At 35.0% G+C, this 19,399-nt stretch overlaps 1 protein-coding gene across 7 annotated transcripts in view; it reads left to right on the top strand.

Moving 5' to 3' along the window:
• LOC127857702 (ras-responsive element-binding protein 1-like) overlaps positions 1 to 19,399 on the top strand; it is a 62,884-nt gene that overhangs the window by 13,825 nt on the left and 29,660 nt on the right. For 6 of the 7 annotated variants that reach the window (XM_052394328.1, XM_052394325.1, XM_052394327.1 and 3 more), the window contains exon 2: positions 19,118 to 19,221. In XM_052394328.1, the coding sequence (XP_052250288.1) occupies positions 19,118 to 19,221 (104 nt within the window). Of the gene's footprint in view, positions 1 to 6,069; positions 6,254 to 19,117; positions 19,222 to 19,399 lie in introns of those variants that run through there. The other variant, XM_052394326.1, reaches the window with a different exon arrangement.

The raw sequence follows: 19,399 nt of genomic DNA, 5'->3' as shown, positions 1-19,399 counted from the left end.
ATGATTAGTCAATAGTTGAAAAGATTCCATTTGAAGAAGCACAAGAATCGAGAAGGGTTTCAAAATATATTGAGAAATCGGATACAGTTTATCACGCTATTATTGTATTGTTTCAATTGCTGATAGCTCCATTGGATCTCTAAAGACTGCCTGAATTTGATAGCCCACTTTCCCCCTCTATGTTGTAGAAATTAGCGATAAATATTGTAAGGTCATATATAGATTGAACATGAATTGATGTAGGTATTTAGTGAAACAATGGGTAAATATTTTGCATTGTAATTGCTTAACACCTATTATGAGTTGGTTCTTACATTAATCTTTTGTCAAACATGTTTGGTATCCTTTCCCTTTTGTTTTATTTATGCTCTGTTAGATACATTATGAACGGGGTTCAAACTTTTGGCGTGATGGCAATTGTGGGGATATTAGATAACACAATATGGACCCTGGAACGATAAACTCATAAAGAATCGCACAAACATTATGAACATGCTTGATCTGTTTTTAGATTATGGTATTTGTGTCTGTAGACTGTACCAGCTTCTTGTTTGCTGAAGACAATACTTTTTAGATGAAAATGAAAACCAGTCTGGGGTATTGTCTAATACATAGACAGTTTTCTTCAAAAGATTGTCATCAGCATTTTCTCACCTAATACTGATCAGATGACTAGGCTAAGATGGGTCTTTTGTTTTTGTCTGTATTACTTTCATTCAATACTAATGAAGCAGAAAAGGTTGTCAATACTATTCACAATGTAAGCTATCAGCAGGTTAATTGTGAGTTATGAAAGACAATGCTGCGGAATGCGATCTTTGTAGTTGACTAATTTACAGATTTTCTTTGCCACAAATGCCGCGAAAAAAAAAAACAAGTTTGAAGTTGAAGATGCGTTGTAAAGGCTGATATTTCTCTTTGTAGATTACTAGCTTATATATGGTTTTGTTGGAAAGGAAGCCTTTAAAACTTGAATTTAGTAACTAAGGTATTCAATTAAATTTAACTTTGAAAGAGACTACAAATGCGTCAAGTAAGTATTTAAGTGGAAAAGGATTAAACGTTATGATGGGGTGTAGGGCAGTAGTTTCCCTTGTAAGGCCATTGTGAAATATTAACAACCCAAACAGTCCCATCAGATTACAGGAGAGGGTCTTAGGGTACTTGGACCCCTTGCTTTAATAATAGCATGCTTTATAGGTTAATAATATTATACAAAAACTATTCATGTTTGTTTTTCTGCTTTTTTTATTTTCAAAAGATTGTAAGAATATGTTTTTCAATGTAAATCCATTAATTTTACTCTTGTTTAATGATACAATGTAGAATTGTTGCCCCATTTAATATAAATATAAATATTCTGAATATTATTTATTCAAGCCACTACTTTTTGTGTAAAAATATCAAAAGTATACATGGTTGACCCCTTTATCCTTGTATTGTAAAATTACGACATCACATTACTGGTTGTGTTAAAATACCGGTAAAAATAATTGCACATGTCTTTGGAGAAGCCAGTAAGTGTCACTCATTTAAACAGTTTCTATGCAGTAGTAGGTACATGGTGATTATTGGGTCTAATTGCTAATTATCAGTGCATTGATATATTTTGGCCGCTTGCATACAGCGATGTAGGCACCAGAATGTCAGGTCTAAACATGATGATGGATGCATAATTGCTGCAGTTGTCAAAAACAATGTGGCCAGCTTGTAATTTCACAATTAGGTCTGCACAAAATGTTTGACAGTTACACTAGTTTTGCTTACATACACTGCAAGGTAAAAATATGGTATATGGTGATTTACTGTCTGCTTGCTTTGTATGCATCCATTTGTGTATATGACTGTTACATGACTCAAAAACATTATTTGCGAGCATTGACCCTTTTATTGCATGTTCAATGAATCTCAAATTGCGCAATAACATGCTTGTACTTATGACCTTACTAATATTGACTACTGACAATAACAAAATAAGAGTAGATTGTTATCAATTAGTGCCTTTAAAATAGCAGTTGTAAACATAATGCAGCAACAAAGGATTTGTAATTAAGTTTGACATTGTCCTGATTATAATCATAAATAGAGTATTAACCATTTTTCCAAAATGATGATGCTGATGGGGATGCTGCTGTTGATGCTGATGTTGCTGGTGATAATTCAAGTTCTGAGAAATTTCTTATTTAAAATTTAACAGTTTTTCTCAAGTTAAAAAACCAAAACCTTTGTGTCAAAAACTCTGGGTACTTTAAATAATAATTTTCCTCAGCCTAATTACCTTTTGACAGATTTGGAGATGTGTGTCATATAATCGATAGAATCCTTGAAGAATTTTTGTCAATTCACTCTATGGCCTTAATTGTCAAAATAACAAAATCCCTGGCTTTATGGCTTATGAATAATTGTGGTTGTAGATCAAGCTATACCTCATCTTTCTCTATTTTTTCATAAAATTGCACCTCTGAGTGACAAAATTATCCGTAGCAAATAAAATTACCCATAATTATGCTGATTACCTTGCACATTATCACTTGCTGAAAGGATTTCTTTGACACAAATTTTCGGGTGATGTCAAAGTTATCATGCTTATTTTGATGAATGCTGATGATTTCAGAGAGTTAACCAGTCGCATTCCTCTCAAATGACAACCAAATAGAAATGGTTGAACACTTAGTTCTATAATGATGCTTTGATAATGGGACTATTCAGATCTGGTAAAGGTGATCAAAATATTAGTGTTTTGTAATATTCACAACACTTGACAAAGATGTGATGACAGGTGAAACCATTGTTGAACTTAACACGTTCAGATGACTCAAGATGACTCAGTTTATTGTTGACAAACTTCTGGTTAGAGTTTATTCCATTCCCTATCTCGAAAATCCCATTCAGATGTTGACTTTGTTTTCATTTGCCATGCATATGGCAATGGAATTTTTTAAAGGGCTTCTTACAAAATCATTGAGATTTGATTACTTTTCCTAAGGTGCAAGATTTTTCCAGACAAGTTGTGACACTCTCTAACCCAATGCAATCTAATGTAAACAAGGGAGGATCAGTCTGCCCCTGCAGATCTTGAAACAACTGCTTCCATCTAAGCCAACAGGTGGCTTAGTTCTTTTCTAAGCACACTATGAATCTTTTGAGGAACACTGGTTATAAGTTGTATACCGGTACACTATAGAGTGAGTGTCAATAATTCTATAAAACTATTTAACGCTACTGATACATTTGATAAAATGGTGATGGACCTGTTGTTTGGGATTGTCTTTCTGCATTTATAAATGCATGCAATTATATACAAGTTGTCGATAACAAACAAAAGATGAAAGTCTTTGGTGTAGTAAAACCCTCAAATGATCTCATTTGTGACTTAAATTGTCAGTATATGTTATCAAAAAGTCATAAAATGTAGATAAAAAGATAATAATTGAGCTGATATGAATTTGAGAAGGTCTCTAGAAAAGCCGGGCTTAATGCTTGTGTGTAGAGTATTGTCCCAAATTAGCCCGTGTAGATAGCGCAGGCTTATCAGGGACCACACTTCACTTTTATAGGAATTTATGTTCAGGCCTGAATAAAGTCATCTCATGGGATGAAAATCAGAACAATATTTTGTAAGAGAATAAAATTTGATAACAGCATAGTATTGAAATTGAAGGAATATCAACATAGAATATCAGTAACAATATATGTGCAATAAACTGCTTTTAATCTGCAAGAAAGGTTTGCTAGATTAATTGCAACTAATGACGATTGCTTGACAATGTTTATCTGAAGCAGTAATAATATACAGCCTCTGGCAAAATTTTACTATTTGTTTACTATTACATCTGCATTTGTGCTTTTATTGCCGCAACAATTTTTCACAAGTTTTGCTTGTTTGCACAAAATTTGCTATAAATGCCCAGAATATTTTGTAAAAGACTTTGCTTAGGCTTTGTCTGATTATTTCAACTCAGTCATTTGGACAAAATTTAATAATTTATTGAGAGCCTGCAAGGAAATAGATTTGTAACAGCGTGAGTAAATGTGATATTTAACTGAACATATTTTAAATTTTAAAAAAACTTGGCAACAAAATTTTTATTTTTCGCCAACCAATTATCATATAATCAATATTATGTTTATAACACTTTGTATTTAAGCTGTGTCATGCACACGGCTGCTATGTTAAATTTCTAACTCCATTTTCTAATTCTTACTCCAATTTCTAATTATTTTTTTACCCTCTGACACCTGCAAGTCAAAAAAGGGAGATAAATCAGTTTTAACATTTCACGCATTTAATATGACAAACTCATTTCATAATGCTTGTGATGTTCTACTAAATTGAGCTGCTCTTTAAATATTTATTTCTATACAAGTCATCAAAGCCATGCCTGTCCTGGTATACTGAGGCATCTTATTTGCTAATCGTCAGCATCATTTATTGATGAAAACAAAAGTTGGTGTACAAAATCATTGGGTCTTTTGTTTTCCATTCCACAACTTCAAAAGCTGGCTGTGTTGCTATGACTTCTTTCTTTAACATGTCAACGGGCCAGAATGGATTTTCGCTTTGATGACAAAGCACTGTTTCTGGGCGGATGTTTAAAAGTTTAATGCGATGCTCGGATATTAAGGCTTATGAAAAGATCCATATGTGTCCAAAGGATATGGATGTATGATGCTTTGTTGACAAATGGCTCAATTTGATCGAACTAGACGTCTGTTGTTTAATTTTCCCAGCTTATGCATATTTTACTTTATGGAGGAGAACCACAATCATTTTGAAGCGAATTGATCTGGAATTGTTTCTTGTCCCAACACAAATGAAAACACTTAATGGATGCTATACTTGAAATGCACAGAAGGAAATGCTTCAATATTTCAGACTGAAGTTCGTCATTAGTAAACCAATTCACACATTGACATTTTGCATACTGAAAAGTATTTTCACCATATTATTTGCAAGCTTAGTCACATTTTGAAATAAATACATATATAAATATCTGTAACAAAGGCTCCATGCAAGTGAAAAAACGATTCTTCATAATTGATGATAAAGAGGCTTGAGAAATAACATCACCACCTTCCCAGCCCTCTTCAGACTTTCAAGATTCCAAAAATTCCTGTAACAGCCAGGTTGACACTAGCAACCACAGCATCCCAGGCTCTATGCAACCATGCTATCTGCTGGGCAGCCACGTCATCATCCTCCTCATCGTTGCAACGCTGTCATCCTACTTGCCTCATCACAGTGGCAACACTGTCATCCTAATTGCCGCGCTGGGCACTGAGTGAGTGAAGATGCTGGGCTGATACTGTGAGGCTGACATCACCTGGACTCTTGACTTGATTAGCTTATCATGGCATTTTTGATAGGCTGGCTGGGTAGTTGTGGCCAATAGCTGGCTGGGTAGTTGTGGCCAATAGCATGAATTTTTTTTTACTTTTAAATAAAATGTACATCAAAATGTATGGGCTGTATGTATATGAAAGGAAATGTTATGAGAAATTTTGATGAGCTGTTAAGTAGAAGCTTATAGTTTTAACTGATGTACATGTACTAAAAAATGTAGAGACTTTCCATCACTTTAGAATAATCATAATTACATAATTAAAAAATTTACAGGAGGGTGGGGTAGTGAATTATTATCTTTAATGCATTTCATGACATAATAATTGTACATTTGTATAAAAATGTTCATTCATTTAATACTTGTAAACTATAAAAACAAAGTGGTAATAAGTATAAAATAACTCTTTGCCTTAATTAAAAAAAGTAATATTTTAATATCTCTGCTTTACATAATTTAGAGAATTATGATTAATATTTAAATTTGTATAATTTACTGCTTTAAGCATCCTGGTGTACTGTTTAAACTGTCACATGGCGTGTGATAACCCAGTCATCTTACTTGCCCGAATGATACAGAGAGTACTGGAGTGTATCATCTTGGTCCCATCTGCTGTTTAACCCAGGTAAACTCAGGTGTTTGGCCAGGTGAGATAGGTTGTTATTGCATTTTTCCCCTCAGATATCTGGTTCATGAAGAAGACTTAAAAAGTGGGCTGCTGAATTTGGTGAATCAGCCATGAAATGTTGATGATGTTGGCAGCCATGTTGGGTGAAAAATACAATGGCGGTTACAGTGATTTAGATTCAGTAATAATGTGTTTTATGCGTTAAATATGTTCAAAATGTATTCTTCAATGTGAAATGAATTATCTTGCTTTGTTTTCTACATGGAAGAAATAGCAAGCTGGGGTAAGTTGTTATTGGAGGTCATCTGTCTCAATGACTCTGGTTTATGAGGTTGTGTAAACATGGAAAATTAAGCCCTTCAAATAAAGTTTTGCTATAGTACTGCACATAATTTCCTTGCTCAATATTTGCACAAAGGATGAAGTTTAATAATGGATCATAAGATTGTTTCTTCTTGGAAATATCTGTCTTTTTAGACAAAAACAACTTTTTTTTTTACCTATTTCATACATTCAAATTCAAGAAGTTGGGTGCAATATGTAGTTGAACAAAACAGGATGTTGCAAGGTGTAGGTTTTCTCACTATTGGTGGTTGATGATGCTATATTCATATGTGGGGTCTAAAAATAAACATAGACATGTATGACAGAGTTTGAATGTTGAAATGGTGACTTGTGGTGACTGCATGCTTTTGATATCGGCTAAAGTAACCTGACTTATTACATGACAATAAATGTGTAATTATTATAACCTTAAATGACGAGATTTTTTAGTAGTGTGATGAAATGATTTTCTGTAATAAAACAAAAGCTTTTTTTATACTAAGTCGATGCAATTTTTAAGATGGCTGTGGCAGGCTATTTAATTTACATTCAATTGAGAAATAACAATTGAAGATTAAATAATTTGTAATTTATTTTTCGTATTCTTTGAAGTTCATTTGCACGTTTTCATTGTGAACTGAAATAAGCTGGTATTTTTAGTTATTTAATACCCCAGGGCATTTCTTTAATTGGTGTTATTAAAAAGACGTGTAACTAGCAACAGCTATCAATGTTTCTAATCATTTTTGTTTTCACCTTGACAGCCTTGGGGTGATGTTATTAAATATGTCAACAATGTGCATGATGGTGTTAAAACCTGTTAAATTTACTGTTGTTGGGCTTATCTGATGACAGCTATAATTGTGAAGATCCTTAACTGACCAATTAAATATTTGTGGTACAATGCATTATATTTTGGTGACTAATAACATGAGATAACACAGTCTTGCAAATATCTGCATGCGTTAAAAAGTTAAAATTTATTGTGTTTACTTGATTTTGAATGTACTTCCATTAATAGAATCAATATTGAAGATGAATATCAGCTGTCAAAACATGTTGCTGTACTTGTATTGTGGGCCATAATTTGTAAATAAAAAGCTTGAGGGTGATGGAAATAAAAGTCGTAAAGTTGCTGTCAACAATAAAATCTTACTTTTGTCTCCAGTTTTTGATAGTCACTGTAACTTGAAAAATTGATAATGTTATTGGACAGTAAGGACAATATTGTGATGAAGACAATTTACATCATTTATTGCTTTTTATGTCTGTAGATTTAAGATAAAAGTTCTGTTTTGGATTGATCAATATCTAGTTTTCTTAATCATACATGTGTACAAATAAGAACGTGGATGCCTTTATTCTTCTGTACCTTTTACAAATGGTGTAATATAAATATTGTAAGTATGGAAGCATGAACAGACCATACTCATAATTCAGTTGTGGCTAATAACTTAATGGGGTACGACTTCTTGTACATTCGGTTCCGCTAACTGTTAATATCTACTTATGATGGGGCATCATTTGTGTTTTAAACATGGAAAGTATATAAAAACATGACCAATAATGAACAAGTCAACCCAATCTTTCAAATTTGTCAACAAATATTACGATATAAATATTCAGGGATCATTTTTAACCATGGTATTTATCAATTGCAGAGTTAATAAAGCGTTTTTTGACCAGGTTTATGAGATTCAATAACAATTTTTAGTGATTTTGTTTGTGGGGGGGGATGGGGGGGGGGGCTATGCAAGCATATACTTGATGAACATTAATGCTTTTATAAAGTATACTATGGGGGGAACAACCCATACAGTTATTTGATATTCCAGCATCAAATCATTATAACATTGAACACTCCAAGTCACTAAACCTGTAATGCTTGATTCAAATATTTTGTTTAACCCTTTGCATGCTGGGAAATTTGTCGTCTGCGAAAATGTCGTCTGCTGAAATTATAAAATTCGCATTTTCTTCGATTTTTTTCAAAGAATACTATCGGAATAGCAAACAGTTTGGATCCTGATGAGACGCCACGTTCTGTGGCGTCTCATCTGGATCCAAACTGTTTGCAAAAACCTTTAAAATTCGGTTCCCGCATTGTAAGGGTTAAACATCCTACTCATGCTGAAGTACCCTCCCAATAATTGCTGGGACCAATTATGTTTGACAGACCTGTCTCCTAGCTGCTATCAGCCCCCTTGATAAACCCTTTATCTGATATAGATTGAAAATAAAGCCGCTTTTGAAGATGTCATTTCCTCTGAGAGCAAACATAATCTTATGTCTTTGCATGTTGACACAATGAATGGATGCTGTAAATACTACTTCATTATGTACCTGCAAAGGTAGATTTAGAATTCGATTGGTTTGTTGACTGGTCCAGTCCACATCCACATCATTTGTACCTTGCAGGTGTCAACGCGTTTTGTTGTGAAATGTTGCAAAGAATTAATGACATCTTCTATGTAATATCTCATTTTACTGAAAAGCAATATCCACATACTGGATGAAAGTGCCTTTTGCTATTTCTATAGCAACCACTTCTTCTTGACTACCACCACATTTTTTCTAGGCAACCCCTATTGATCTTTTGATTGCCTGTAATATAACATCTTCTGCCAAAAGTTGTGCCAAGGCATTGTGATGCATGTTTGAGACTGACAATGTTTGAACATTAGCTCTGTCAGTGCTGGAACCGAATTTTGAAGGCCTTTGCAAACAGTTTGGATCTAGATGAGAAGCCACAGAACGCGGCGTCTTCAGGATCCAAACTGTTTGCTATTCTGATAGTATTCTTTGAAAAAAAAATTGAAGAAAATGATAAATTTAGAAATTCAGCAGACAACATTTTAGCAGATGACAAATTACCCAGCATGCAAAGGGTTAGAGTTCTTGCAGCACTAGATCATCCCCTAGTTCAGAAGGAGTTTGCTGCACTTGCAGAGATAACCAACTTGCCTAGAATAAATGAGTCGCGTTTTGAGAAAATTGGGCATAATGCATGTGCGTAAAGTGTTTCAGATTAGCCTGTGCAGACTGCACAGGCTAATAAGGGACAACACTTCCCGCCTACCCAAGATTTTCGGTAAGAAGGGACTTCCTTTAAACGAAAAATACCATTAAAGTGGAAAGTGTCATCCCTCATTAGCCTGTGCAGACTGCACAGGCTAATCTGGGACGACACTTTACACACATGCAATAAGCCCAATTTTCTCAGAACGCGACACAAATAAAGGACTTCCTTGGACTATTCCGAATGAAGCAATTTGCAAACTGTGAGATGTTGTCCTGTACTGGTCTTTCATGGCATATGGTAGCCACAGGTTTGGGGTAGGGATCAGTTACATCCACAAAGGCGACAAGCGGATGATCTGGTTAGCCGCGGCCCCAAAACACTGAAGCTGCCTGTCTATGTAGGGACAATGTTATCTAGGGTATAATCTGCCATCCTGCTTGACGGTTTGGCGGAGAATACAGCAATACTTCATGCTGAATGGGTATTTACTTTGTGAAATTGTGACAACCGTTTTATGACTCATTAAACAGGTCAGTCTTTTCAAAATGCTGACAGTATTGTTAGAAAATGTTTTGAGGGATTCTGAAACATATTTATTATAAGTCAATGGCATGCTTTCATCTAATAGAAATCAATTAAGTACTTTTCATGGAGCTTTTCAAGAGATATGAAGTAGTTTGCCTACAAAATTCAATGTATTTAAATATTAAACTTTATAAATTATATTTTTTCTTTTTAAAACTGTTACAGAAATTTGAAAGAAATTATGATAAAGATCTCAAAACTGGGCGTGTAATTGGATCCTGGTTGCTGACGGCAACTGAAGCCGCCATGGGTGATGCCCGCCCTTTCAATAAGGTTTGCGACTCCTTGTTATTAACTGAAGTGCTGCCCTGATATCAGTTTCATTTTTTTCATATTCACACCAGAATAGAGATGTCTTTTCAGTTGCACTTGTCACTGATAATTTGATACGCGTAATTTTGGTTTTTTATTGTTGATGAGGGGATGGTTGAGTCTGAACACGTCTACTCTTTTCGGTACAGTATTTACATGAGATCAATTTCTTACTGTTGCCCACAGTTTTGACTTATACAAAAATGTTCATGAACAAAAAATGAAAGCATTGTCTATCATACTCACATGTCAAGGTATTTATTAACAATTAGGAATCCCAGATATAAGGATGGGCAAAAGTGCATTGATATCTGCACTTCTTCATTTTTGTCTCCACATGGAAGATATGCATTTCATCATGCAAATAATAGGAATTTTGACATCCTATACTCGATAATTGAAATGTATATATTGAAAGAGCCATCGGTTTGGCTAGATCAATACATTTATTGATAAGGAACAGAGTCGATTTTTAAATGATGATAAAATGCTGAGTCGAAAAGATTCATAACAAACAGTTTATGAAGTGAATAATTTCAGCATACAAAAGCTGATTCACGCTTTATAAAGATGTCTAATACTTGTATAGGGGATGAAAGTTTGGACACAGAGAATGCTTTGTCTTCAAGTACGCCCACGTTCTTTGAAAAAAATATAGACGATGAAGAGTTCAATTTTCTCAGGGATCAAGTTTCTGTGCAAAATAGTTTTTTGCCATCCAATATTTTCAAAATTCACGCAATTTTGATTGAAATAGGCTTTTCTATCATGGCTTGAATAACTTAATAATTAGCAATGAAATGTATGTACTTAGTTTAAGCATTTTTATGCCCCCTTTCAGGCAAAGGGGGTATATAGTTTTCGCACTGTCCGTTCGTCAGTCTGTCACACTTTTCGTGTCCGCTCTCTAATTCAAATAGTTTTCATCCGATCTTTACCAAACTTTGTCAGAAGTTGTATCCAGACAATATCTAGGTCAAGTTCGAATATGGGTCATGCCGGGTCAAAAACTAGGTCACTTAGTGCATTTCAAGGATTTAGGATGGTGTCCGCTCTCTAATTGAAATAGTTTTCATCTGATCTTTACCAAACTTGGTCAGAAGTTGTATCAAGACAATATCTAGGTCAAGTTCGAATATGGGTCATGCAGGGTCAAAAACTAGGTCACGGGGTCACTTAGTGCATTTCAAGGATTTAGCATGGCGTCCGCTCTCTAATTGAAGTAGTTTTCATCTGATCTTTACCAAACTTGGTCAGAAGTTTTATCAAGACAATATCTAGGTCAAGTTCTAATATGGGTCATGCCGGGTCTAAAACTAGGTCACGGGGTCACTAAGTGCATTTGAAAGATTTAGCACTGTGTCCGCTCTCTAGTTTATGTGGCTTTCTGATTTATTTTGATATTCTAAGACATTTTTATGCCCCCGAAGGAGGGTTTATAGTGATGGGACTGTCTGTCTGTCTGTCCGTCACACTTTGCGCTTAGATTTCGAAAAATGCTCATAACTTCTTTGTCGCTTTAGATAGCAATTTCATATTTGGCATGCATGTGTATATGGACAAGGCCTTTCCATACGCACACAAATTTTGACCCCTGTGACCTTGACCTTAAACTTAGGATCCGCGTTTAGGTTTCGAAATCTGCGTTTAGGTTTGGAAAAAAGCTCATAATTTCTACCAAGCGTTAATAGGGGGCATAAGTCATCCTTTGGTGACAGCTCTTGTTTAAATCTATAATTGTTTAAATTTGGTTTAATAAAATATTACACACACGTACATGAAAATTTGATGAAGATTTTAGCACACACTCCTTTTAAAGACTTGATTAAGATCATAATAGATGGAACAAAGATGTATTCCATTGTAAACCAATGTCGAGCTAGCCAGCTCTGTTGATCGAGGGCAGGACTACAGATCAGGGAATGCAGGCTTGATCCTCGTCCTGGCTGCTTATCTTGTGTCAGGATGGGTGTAAAAATACTTTCTATATGGCCCCTTTTCCCCAACTAACCAGGTAAATATGTGAGTTGGATAATTGAAAGCAATGATGTGACTGAAAACTGGGAAAAAAATCAATGAACCCTTTACCACTTAGATACATATTTTGACGTGTTTGTAGTCCCTTAGAAAGTTAAATTTCATTTAAGACCTTTCTTACTAGATTCAAGGAAGACCTTTCTTACTAGATTCAAGGTTTCATTTCCAAACCTTAAATACTGATGAGCAGCAAACAGCATAAAACCTGAACAGACTGTGAGTTTATTGCAGGCTGTTCTGGTTTATGCTGTTTGCACACATCCATTTTCACTTTTCCTTTGAGTGGGAAAGGGTTTAACATAACATAACCCAAAGCTTCTTCTGGTAACAAATGTATGAACATTTTCATAAAAAAGTGTAACCTTAGACTCGGTTCTTAAATTGAGGAGTATGAACTGGATCCTAGTGTATGAAACGAGATGATGAGACATGTTAACCCTTTGCATGCTGGGAAATTTGTCGTCTGCTAAAATGTTGTCCGCTGAATTTTAAAATTAGCATTTTCTTCGATTTTTTTCAAAGAATACTATAAGAATAGCAAACAGTTTGGATCCTGATGAGATGCCACGTTCTGTGGCGTCTCATCTGGATCCAAACTGTTTGCAAAGGCCTTCAAAATTCGGTATTAGCACTGAAAGAGTTAACAGCGGCTTAGAAGAATTTTAAAAAGTAGTATCATAATCTAGCTTGGTCATTATTGTCAGTGTAAACCCCAAAACTGTTTTTTTATGGTATGATAGTGCTATATCGAGCATTATTGAATAATGATTACATTTAAAGCTCACCGGAGCACAAAGTGCAAGCTTGGTCAGTATGTTTATCTTGACAATGGTAAGGCCAAAGTTGAATATAGTTTAAGTGTGGTCAAAAGACTAGATTAACTGTTCAAATCTTCAGAAATTGTCTGTGAACTCAGGCGAGCACTTAGGTGCCATCATTGCCCTCTTGTTCATGTCTTGCATTGTGTTGTGTGAAAGAAAAAGATCATGCTGTATACTAATTAACCATTTCCCACTTAAAAGCAAAGAGAAAATGGTTAAGTGCAAACAGCGTAAAACCAGAACAGCCTGCGAGTCACTCTCAGTCTGTTCAGGTTTTATGCTGTTTGCTGCTCATCAGTATCTAGGGGTTGGAAATGAAGCTTTTAATACTTGAATCTAGTAACAAAGGTCTTTCGTTATCTTTAAATTTGTAAGGGACTACAAATGCGTCAAAATACGTATCTAAGTGGTAAAGGCCTCAATAGCATAGTTTTCAACCTGAGCCACCAATATTTTGATTCTTGAATCAGCTATAAGTGTTCTGTAAACTTTGGCTTTCCAATTTTGATTTTGAAGAACTTAATTTATTGGTAATTTGAACAGGGAGGATACACACAATTTTCAACTTTTTTATGCAGGTTTCTTAAGATGTCAGTTTTTTTTTTGGCAAGTTCCATCTTGATTGCGACATCCGAGATCGGAGGATGTGCCTTTTCACAGGCTGTATAAGAGATGATTGAGGGAGAAACATTAAAAGCATTGAAGATGGTTGTTTAATGTATTGGCTAACCGATGCAGAATAATCAATATACAAACAAATGTGATGGATAATTGATGGGGGCTATTGTGAGATAGATATTGGCATCGGATCATCTTAATGTTAGTTGAAATAGTTTTTCATAATTTATAATGGATAGCTCTAGATTATCATACCAATTTCATGTAAAATGCATTATCATGGGTCTTAAGCGTTTTGTGCTGAGTGATAAAAGTTTGATTGCAACATTGAGAAAACATGATGAGAAAGCAATTGCGATATTTCCTTCAAATTTTTCAATAGAGGTAAATTAAATTGCACCAAAGTTTGAAAATGTTCAGTTTCGTGAAGAGGTCATTATTTCATTTCTCTGTGACAGAAGTGCTCCTTGGCTGACCTTAAATCACATCAAACTGATAGATGTCTTAATCTATAGATCTTTCTGTTTACACCACAAGGGTATTGGATGATGTCCTCGCATACTGGCACATCCGCATCTGTTTCAAGTACGGCTCACGCAAACTCCATCAAGGACGCAAAGTAATTTGTTGATATTCAAATTCAATATTTTGTTGTGCGGCTGATATAATTTATCATAAGGTGTACTTATAAAATCAATTTCAGCACTTGGGAGACTATGAACAAGGGTCTTGTATCCGAAATTTATTGATGTAGATGAACGAGCAACGATCTTGAGATGCCACGATTCCTTAGAAACAAGCCAGATGTCGGGAGACGTCAGGCCGTTATTTGAACATGTGCTCTGACACGACACAAAACCACGGCCCAGATTTTTGTCCTCATCACTTATCAGGATGATGTGGATAATATTGGCAGTTTTACGATCTATTGATTTTGGACTTGAAAATTAATACCTGCATCACAGGCCTATTGAAATTTGAAATGTTTTATTTTAGTGAGATAAAAAAACACACTATCTACAATCTATAGCGCCTTTTTTTATGAATTTTATTTCTTCATTGGGAGAAGTGTATGTCAATTTGATGGAAATTTCGAACTTAAAACTACATTCAAACAAACTGAAATAAAAAATGCATCATTTAATAAGAAAAACATCATTATTGTTTTTATAAACACCCAGTTTTGTTTTCCTTTAAGAGTTGTGAAACTGATCAGGGCAAGAGCATGCGTCCTTGATGTCCATTTTCAGAATAACCAGAGCACTTTTGTGAACTTCCTTGTTGCATAGATAAGTTGGGGCCATACCAGATTGATATTTTGTTTGATGCCCCAATATTGATGTTTGAGAAAATGTTTATTTTTAAGGAGATTAGGATTCACTACATTGTACATTTGCTTCCATAAAGATCTTCTTGTTGAATTATACGGGATCAAGACACTACTCGACTTTTTTGACTGCACGAATATGTCCATTTGTGCCCCATTATGAAGAAAGCTATTGATTCTCAAACACTCAACAATTAATTGACATGTTAATGATATTACATCTAGAAATTAAGCAAGAACACTTTAATTATTATATATGGACATATAATCGTGAAATGATTACATATAGTTAATGTACCATAATTTATAATGGCTGTCTTTGCTCATTTTGTTGCTACTGGTTATTTGTGTTCTATAAAAATGGATGGGGACATTCAACATCTGTCAAACTAGATATGGCCCCATATAAATTCATCCTGCGGTCATCAGATGCTAGCACAGACCGTACTTGGTGCATGATCTGTGCTGTGGTGGCTGATAGTGGGGAGGGCCTTTATCACGATCTATCAGCTCCATAATACATTACACATGGATGAGCGGGAAACTGCTGTATACTCTTAATATTTCTGTATCAGATAGAACAGTTTTACACTGAACCCTAGATATCTATGGGGGCGCTGAGCTACCAACATGGTCCGAACAGTTTCCATTCATGGTGTGGGAGCTGCAACAGGTGCTTGTATCCATGGTGCTTCAGATACGACTGCACCATATCAGCCTACTTGGCTACAGCTGTGCAAAACATATCTTGCAGACAGAACTACTTTCTTTGTATACTTGCAACAGTATCAGCAGAATAATTTGCCTTTTCAAGTAGATTGTGAAAACAGAACTACTTCCTTGATATTCTGCAACAAGTGTGATCAAGCAGACGCATACAAGGATATTTTTACTATCATAACTACTTCAATAGTGTGCCGTTTGAAACTGAATTATCAATTTGTCCCTGGTAAAAAGCACAATACACTTAAAGTCACTCAAACTTATGGCCACTTTGAAATTGTGCAGCAAGAACAATTATGGCATCATGCATTTATGTAATTGCTTTATAACAAAAAACACACAATTATTTCAGCTCTTATAGAATTCTACAGGATTTGTTGTAACAGTGAACGCATGATGTCAGACTTTAATGTAATAAACTTCAGCTAATGGAACTAATAACACTATTATTAACATATTGCAATATGAAAGGCGTATATATATATATATATATATATATATATACAATACATGTTGTAAATAAGTGTCTATGTATGTAACATTGTCCATTCTGTGTATGTAAAAATTGTTCCAACGTCGAGATGTGTTGCCGTTTAGGGGCGAGATATATAACTGTGAATGAACCATCCTTTTTTGGGGGATGGGGATTTCATAGTATGTATGCCTCGTTCTGCACTGTAGCTAGGCGCACACGCCGAAGTCTCAAATGGGAATATGTATGTCTGTTTGTATGTCTGTGTATCTGGTTGTTCACACACCTTTCTCCCTATATATATATATATATATATATATATATATATATATATATATATATATATATATATAATATATATCAAGGATTATTTTTTCCGGCAACATCAATTGGTCTGGATTTAACTGGGGAAAATGTGTCCGAAAATTTATATCCGAAATCATGACAAATTACGTTAAAATATATACAATTGATTTTGCCATTCATGAAGGTTGTATAAGAAAAGCACAAGTTAAATTCCCTTAGGCATTTTTTTAAACCGTAAATACGAGTTTTCTCAATTGGTTTTATCATTTGCTATTTCATTGTTGTTTTGTGCACGGAATCTAGATGAGTCAATATACGCTCCGTGTTTCGTGTGCTGTTTTATCTGACTTTTTTTCATCGTTGTCAATATTATTAATCTGTGTGATTTGATACCACGCATCTAAACTTCCGGTCGTGGTTATTCAACAACAAACAATAAAGTACACGAATTATTTCGATTCAAACACGATTTTTACTAAAGCTTTATACAAAATTATTTTTCTTGTGTACTTGTGTGAAGTTCCGCCCATAAAATAACTTTCGGCTGTTCGGTCGATCAGATCCGCGACTTTCATTCATTTATTGCCGGATTATTACGCTGGTGGAAAATGTATCGTCATGTTTTGTTTAGTTACAGCGCGTGCTTTCAGTGTATAAGGTCCGCCCACAATTATTGCAGAATATCAGATTTTCTTCTTTGTTTATATGAAAGTTTACTGTTTCATGCATGAAATGCACAATTTCCACGAGGATAAAATCAAGATTTCCATCTCCGAAGTAACTGTCAACGATTTATCGTGGACGAGTACACATTACGGACTGATTAATTAGTGTGCTAGGTATAAGCCATTGAAATTATCGATTGATATTGACACGGGTTATTCACGCATGACTTATACACAACCGCGCGAATCTTCGCTGCTTGGGGTCATACTAGTCGGCTGACATGCAATAAACTGGTCCTGACCGGCTTAGAGACTGCAGCGAATGGTATATCACACCTAATCAAGATAAGAATTTAAATAGGGGATGTTAGCATGTTCACTGTGTAATCGATTTCATGACATGCGAATTTTAGCAAACAGAATAGGACCGACTGTTTGGGATTTTCAATCGGTCTTTCATGACCCTGATCGGTCTAGGACCGACAAAACCGAAAAAAATATGATCCCTGATATATATATATATATTTATATATTTGGACTGCACAGGTTTACATGGTATGGCACATTGTGCATATCAATTAAGCCCGGTTTTCCCATCGAGTGGCTTGAATAATTTATTTGGTACTGGTAACTTGTGGTGTTATCATCTGGTGAGTTTATCTTCATTTCACACCTTTGTTGTGGACAAAAGCCTGGCAGTTGCCTATTGTCCCCTATATATCTTTCTTGTTTACTTTTCTTTAGCCTACAATGTCCAACTATCCTCTACAGGTGATGAAGCAATAGGTGCTGTCTTATCTGAAAATTCTAGGGATGACTTTGAAAATGTGGCCATTTTTGACATCCAGAGGCCTTTAAATCCTTTGATATGAAATACAAACCATGTTTGGGACCATCTGCGGCTCCAGATACAAGCATAACAACAAAATATGCCATCTTGTTTGCTTTTCTGGTGTTGACTCTCAAGCTTATGTGATCTTACAACAGCTGATGAATTGAGGAGTTCACAATGTCATTGAGTCTGTCATTGTTTTTCTTATAGATAAAAAAGCCCATTGCTTTAGATATTGTTTTGTTGTTTGTGACAGAAATATGAATGTGCCCCCCTCCCCCACCCAACCACATGGCCTATACTGTTTCTTTCAACATGTTTGTGATGCCATTGTTTACAGTAAGTGCCATAAGCTCTAACTGTTTTTCCTTTGTTTACCTTGACACTAAAGTCATTATTTAAAAAAAAATAATTCATACATCATCCATCCAACAACTGAATTTCAAAGTATGAACAGGTGCTATTGAAAAGATGCCTCTATTTCTATTTCAAATATAATTGCCTGCAGAATTTGTGGGCATTAATGTTTTGCCTCGCGCACATTGCACATATTGCATGTCATTCCCTACCGTTTATGAACTTCTTTCATCTTTTGGAAATTTGATTTGTATTAAATCGTTATAATTTGATGGGCAATTACAGGTCTGACCTTACAGTTGAGGTTTTTCGTGTTTTGCCAAATCTGATACCATTAAGATGTTAAGACGCTGGTCTAGGTTATGGAGATAATTAAACATAATTATCGATGAATGGGCTTGCATGTTAAGAGGCTCAATAGTTGGGTTTGTTCCTACGAAAAAGAAGGGCGCTGTCACAAAAGATGCCTTATGAAGGGTGGACTCAGTACAGACTTGCTGCATGAATATTCATATGCTGAAATTAATTTAATTTGGAACATCATCATTACATTGCATGCTTTGTGGTTAAAGAAGTGAAAAAAAAATCACGCAAAAGTGCTTCACTTGTATGCTTCACAGCAATCAACACAATATGACTGGATGACCTGAACATATTTTAGGATTTAATTAAAGAAAATATAATACGTAACTACTAGTTATCCAAGTTACCCAAGTAAATAACGTTAACTCTCTTGTTTCTTTCAGCATATGAAGATGATGGAGCCATCTGTGGTGGGATGGATGAGATGGTGGTCTCCATGGCTACCTCCAATGGATACCAGAATGTGTCTGCTGACCATGAGGAGAGGGTAAACAGTCATCCCCTTCTTGTTGCATTTTTTTTATTTAGACAAAAAAAAAGATTTGTTTAATTAATTGAATTTTTGGTTGGTTTTTGATCAAATCAAAAGACCCTAATGACTTGAAGAAAAAAACATACTTCAGCACTCTATATAAGCTATACATAGTTGTTCTGTTTATTTTTGT

Source organism: Dreissena polymorpha, chromosome 14, assembly GCF_020536995.1.
Source record: "Dreissena polymorpha isolate Duluth1 chromosome 14, UMN_Dpol_1.0, whole genome shotgun sequence".
Taxonomy (NCBI): domain Eukaryota; kingdom Metazoa; phylum Mollusca; class Bivalvia; order Myida; family Dreissenidae; genus Dreissena; species Dreissena polymorpha.
The sequence above is the reverse complement of the archived record's forward strand: the minus strand, read 5'-3'. Positions and strand labels throughout refer to the sequence as shown.